Source organism: Gekko japonicus, unplaced genomic scaffold, assembly GCF_001447785.1.
Source record: "Gekko japonicus isolate JY-2015 unplaced genomic scaffold, Gekko_japonicus_V1.1 scaffold49, whole genome shotgun sequence".
Classification (NCBI taxonomy): Eukaryota; Metazoa; Chordata; class Lepidosauria; order Squamata; family Gekkonidae; genus Gekko; species Gekko japonicus.
The window spans coordinates 2,414,723-2,420,146 of record NW_015173674.1 but is presented as its reverse complement, the minus strand read 5'-3'; the positions used below and the strand labels follow the sequence as shown (position 1 = coordinate 2,420,146).

The 5,424-nt window shown below is 62.0% G+C and overlaps 1 protein-coding gene across 1 annotated transcript in view; it reads left to right on the top strand.

Annotated features, from left to right (window-relative positions):
- The first annotated feature begins 2,932 nt into the window (after positions 1 to 2,932).
- LOC107120248 (talin-1-like) overlaps positions 2,933 to 5,424 on the top strand; it is a 50,244-nt gene continuing 47,752 nt past the window's right edge. The window contains 4 exon segments of the mRNA XM_015422896.1: positions 2,933 to 3,086; positions 4,428 to 4,525; positions 4,752 to 4,881; positions 5,111 to 5,263. Coding sequence (XP_015278382.1) covers positions 2,957 to 3,086; positions 4,428 to 4,525; positions 4,752 to 4,881; positions 5,111 to 5,263 — 511 coding nt within the window. The 5' untranslated portion in view covers positions 2,933 to 2,956.

Below are 5,424 nucleotides of genomic sequence, written 5' to 3'. Positions count from 1 at the left end.
TCCCCCGGCCGTGGCTGCCTCCTGGTCTTCCCCGGCCGCCTCCGATGATGCCTGGGCCTCTCCTCCCCTCTCTGCCCTCTCTTCTGCCGCCCAGCCTTCTCCTGGGGGCCTGATGTCTGAAGAGGGAGCTTTGTCACCCACCTCCCGTGGCCTTCGAGAAAAGGGGGGGGGATGCAGTGATGAGCGCGTGCCCACGCTCCTGCGCCCACAATTCGGACTCCAAGGCAGCAGCAGGAGAGGAGCCCGGCGGGACCTGCTTTGTGCTAATGTTTTGTGTGCCCCCTTTCCAGAGACCTGCTCCGGGCGGCACACAAGTGAAAGCGCCACAATAAAAAGATCACGGTGCCATAACGGGGGGTGGGGGAGAAGCCATGTCGCCCGGCTGGCTGTCCGACGTGTCCCCCCCCCCCATGGAAACCCATTTGCATCCACAGGTGGCCCCCAAGGCCAAACGCCCAGTGGCCGCCTCTGTGGCCTTCCCTGGGCTCCTGCGTCCGCTCAAAGGCCCCCCCCCCCCGCTGCCCAAAATTTCAGGCAGAGCAAAAGTGGCTGCCGAACGCACCTCCCAGCTTCTGGTGCACCAGCCCCACGGGGGGGGAGGGGCTGGCCTCGGAGAGGAAGTGACTCTGGAGGGCTGGCGGGGGGGGGGAGGAAATGGGCCGGAGCTGGGGGGAAGCAGATAGGGGGGAAGCGCAGGCCAGCAGCGGGCCGGGGTCAGGCGGAGAGTCCTGCCCCTGGAAAAGGTGCCGCTGGGGTGGCCGAGGTCTGGTGGCGGCTCCGGGCTGGGCTTGGAGCCGAAGGACTTTCCCGCTCGGGAGCGGAGGCCAGCCCAAGGGGACTCCGTTGGGTAGGAGACTTTGGGGTGCTGGGGGTGGCAGGAAGGGAGAACGTCTTTGTGGGGTGGGCGTGGGCGGTGCATCTTCTTCAGAACCCCCAAGTGGGTGGAGGTTGGCTCAAGGTGGGGGGGGGGCAAGTCAAAGGCGCGTCTTCAAGTGCTTCTGGGCACAATGGCGCACGTGGGCCGATTTAGAAGCCACCTGCTAGGTGGCCCCAAGGAGCATGAGGGAGACTCTCGCGTGATTCCTGAGCTGCCAAAGGTCTTCTGCAGAGGGGTTTGGAGCACAGGTGCCCGGGCAGAGAAACCTTAGCCTATGGGTGACTGGTGCAGCTGCCGTGGCCCCTGCCACTAGGGGGGTGGCCACTGCTCGTGTCCCCACTCCCGCGGAGGAGGAGGAGGAGGAGAGCCACAGGCTTCCACTGCTGCTTGGGCAGCCAGCTCCTGGTGGCAGTTCCCACCCACCTCGTAGGGGGCGAGGGCCGCCCCTTGCTTGGTCCCAGTGGCGGCGTGGCGGCGTGCCTGGGAGGGAGGGAGGGACCAGTGGGGCGGAAGGATCCCCATGACCCTCTCATCCGGCCCCCTTTGTTCTGCAGCTGAGCCTGTGGAAGGCGGTGTCCAGCTTCGGCTGGGTTCTGCCCTAGGATTCGCTTCAAGGTGCTGGCTTTGACCTTTAAAGCCCTTAATGGTCTGGGGCCTGCCTACCTGAGGGGACCGCCTCTCCCCATATGTTCCTCCAAGGTCCCCCCCCCCAGGCCTAGGGACGCTGGGTTAGCAGTAACTAGGACCAGGGCATTCTCCCTGGCGGTGCCAGCGCTGTGGACCGAGCTCCCTCAGGAGACCAGAGCGCTGCGGGACCTCCAGCAGTTCGGTAGAGCCGTTAAAACGGAGCTCTTCCGCCAAGCGTTCCAGCAAGAACGGACTACGCCGGTGGTGTTGCACGAGCACTTTATCACAGGATGTATGCGCTGGGATTTTATGGAACTGTATTTAGATGTGTAACTGTTGGTGTTAACTGTATGTTGGTTTTAAATGGTTTGTAAGCCACCCTGAGCCGCTTCGGCGGGAGGGCAGGGTAGAAATTTAATAAATAAAGAAATAGGAGATGAGAAGTTCCCTGGAGTCCGGGGAGCTGAAGTGTGCAAGTGAAGCAGAGTGCCGTTGGCTAGCCGGCCAGCCAGCCAGCCGGTTACAACTTCCTCCTGGCAGCTTCCGTCTCCCCCTCCCCAGCGGTGTATCTCATGGGCTCCTTCCTTGCTTTGTGGGCTTATCAAGCCAGGCTCCCTGGCAGCTGCCTTCCTCTTGCGGGCAAGGCTGTCTGTCGTGTGCCGGAGAGGCCCCCTGACAGATGGCCCCTGCCACCCACACCCGCCCCTCCGGGCTGATCAGCCGACTCCTCCTCCTCCTCAGGTGTCCCCTGGAAGGGCTGCCGGAGCCACGGCTTCCGGCTGCGAGGCCCCTAGGATGAGAGGGTGGGACTAGACCACCGAGCACAGCGGGGCTATGAGAGGGGCCCAAGGGCAAGCGGACCCCCTTGCCGGGCTGCTGGGAGGGCGGGAGGCCAGCGCTTCCCCGAGGGGCTCAAAGCCTCTCTGCTGGCTCCGCCCGTCAGGCGCCGTTTTCAGAGAGCCGGGGTGGGGGTGGGTGGGTCCCTCCTCGTGGGTCCTTGTGGCTCCAGCTCGGGAACAGGCAGCAGCTCCGCTGAGGGGCAGGGCGCTTTGGGCTCTGTGGGGCTCAGAGAGTGGCACAAGGACGCGTGCTTGTGGTGGGTGGGGGGGTGCGCACCCAGGTGCCAGCCGGCGGGGAGCCTCGTGTGGGGGCAGGTCCTGCAGCAGAGGTGCCGGGGGGGGCTTTCCGGAGGGAGCAGAGGGAGGGCCCTCCTCCCAGCGGGCTTCTGCCTCTTCGTAGCTCCCCTCACGGCTGATTTGCACACCTCTCGCTCCGTCCCACGTTTTCTGCAATGTGTGTCCGTAGGAACCAACGGCAGCAGCCAGCGCTCACCGTGCGTGCGCGTGCACCCTCTTTCTCGCTCCCCTCACCTCCCCCCGCCCCGCGGTAGTAACCAGGCGTCCCCTCCTCTCTCGCAGGTGAAGCAGGAGTGGGGACTCCCTGTCGGCCGCCATGGTCGCCCTCTCCCTCAAGATCAGCATTGGCAATGTGGTCAAGACGATGCAGTTCGAGCCCTCCACCATGGTGTACGACGCCTGCCGCATCATCCGGGAGCGGGTGCCCGAGGCGCAGATGGGGCAGCGTAAGTGATCGGCCGGCCGGCCGGCCGGCGCCCGTTCCCCGAGGCCAGAAAATGGGCCCTCACTTCTGGCAAGGGAAGGCAGCTGGATGCCTTCGCTTTTGGAGGGGGGAGTGGGTGTTTTCCTGGTTTAGTCTTTGGGACAGTGCCGGGGGGGGGAGGGGGGCGGAAAGCAGAGTCTCTCTGTGGGGTGGAAGAGCAGCCTGGCTTGGTCCGACTGGCGGACGCTGCTGTCCCCGTGCGCTGCTTGTTATTGCCAGTGGCCTAAAGCCTCTGTGTAGGAAGAGTTTATATGTCTGAAGCCCAAAAATGTGGGCCAGAAATCCTTGGGCTTCTGACCTGCAGTCCCAACAAGGCCCGGCATAGACACCAGTTGACCAGGCGGCCCAAGTGACCAATCGGAAGGCGCTGGGGTCCTGGCCAATCCTCGTCCTTCTCCCTCAGAGTCCTCAGTGTAAACGGGATCTTTACGTTTCCCAGATGTAGCCATCATCCCACGAGACCCGTAGCAGGAACTCTGGGGTCCTGGCTCCTGTGGGACTGACTGTGCACAAATTGTGCTTCCTCCAGCCAGTCCCAGCGCATGTCTGCCTTGAAGGTTTTCCGCCACTGCTGGCTTGGCCCAGGAAGCCACGTTTGGGGGACTGGGCAGCTAAGAAGACTGCAGTGGAAGCTGGCACAGGGGAAGGGAGCGGCCTGTTTACAAATCCAAGTTGACATCTGCTGCTGCTGCTGTTGCTGCTGCAGCGGTGGCGGCGCCGCCGTCCCCTTTTTGTCCTGGCTTGTTGAGCCGTCTTCAGCACAGAGACTCCAGGCAGCTCTTGTGCTTTAAGCAGACGCCGCCCCAAGCTTTAATCTCTACCGTAGCGCAACTGTACTGTCAGGATTCCTTCATGTGCACGGGGAACTGGCCTCTTAAACTCTGTGTCGCCACAGCAGCCTGCCTCGATTAGGAGAGAGGCCCGTGGTATTTTGCTTTGGATTGGCTGTATCCAGTGTTCCCTCTAAAGCTGAGTTGGTGTGAGCCTAACTCACAGTTTTTCAGCCTCTAGCTCACACATTTTTGGCTCAGCTCAGGAAGGAGGGCTCCAGAATAAACTGATTTATGCAGTAGCCAAATGGCTCACTCACAGCTTTAATGCCAGTAGTAGCTCACAAAGTAGAATTTTTGCTCACAAGACCCTCCACGGCTCAGAGGGAGCGTTGGCTGTATCCTCTTGAAAGACTCATTTGTGCCTCTGTGCAAAAGTCGTAAGTACGCCAAGCCATATGTAAAGGCGAAGCTGCTGGTAATGTGCTCTGGGCTCCAGGGCATGTTCCAGGAGAGTCACTGCTCTTTTCCAGCCAATGACTTCGGCCTGTTTCTGTCTGACGAGGACCCGAAGAAAGGGATCTGGCTGGAAGCTGGGAAGGCTTTGGACTACTACATGCTCCGCAATGGGGTACGTCCTTCCTTCGGGCTTCCTAGAGGGACTGGCTCAGTCCATTTTGGGTGCCTGTCCGTGCCTTCCTCCCCAGATAGGGCTCCTGGGTGGTACTGGAGGTCCCCTTGCCTGGTGGGCTTCCTCCCCAGATAAGGCCCCTGCCCAGGTGTCCTGGGCAACCTCCCCCCCCCCCCCCCCCGCTCTCGGGGGGGGGGACCTGGCCTTGTTGCGCTGTCCCTTTCAGGACACCATGGAGTACAAGAAGAAGCAGCGGCCCCTGAAGGTCCGCATGTTGGATGGGACCGTCAAGACTGTCATGGTGGATGATTCCAAGACTGTTACAGACATCCTCATGACCATTTGTGCCAGGATTGGTGAGAGCAAGGGGGGGGGGAGTGCGCACACCATGGGAAGGAGGAGCTGTTCCTGGAACCCAAAGCTGGTTCCTTCTGCAGGGCACCCTGGAAAGAATTCTCCTGTCTCTAACTGTGGGCGGGGCAGGGTGGAGCCTGGCTGGGACATTGGCGCGGACTCCATCTTCTGGCTGAGCCCGTGGCCGTGACATGCTGGCAAGAGTGCTTCTCACCCCCCCCCCTTTTGCAGGTATCACTAACTATGACGAGTACTCTCTCGTGAGGGAGATCATGGAGGAGAAGAAGGAGGAGCAGACCGGCACCCTCAAGAAAGACAAGACCCTCCTGAGGGACGAGAAGAAGATGGAGAAGCTCAAGCAGAAGCTGCACACGGATGACGAGTGTGAGTGAGTGCGTGGGGGAGGCACTGCTCAGGGAGGGGCCGCTCCCAGGGCTGCCTGGAGACGCCGCCCCAGCGAGATGCCTGGCTGCAGTGGCAGCACCACGGACGGCACGGGAAGAGCCTCCGTCCACCCCTCCTCCTCCTCCTGCTGCTGCTGCTGC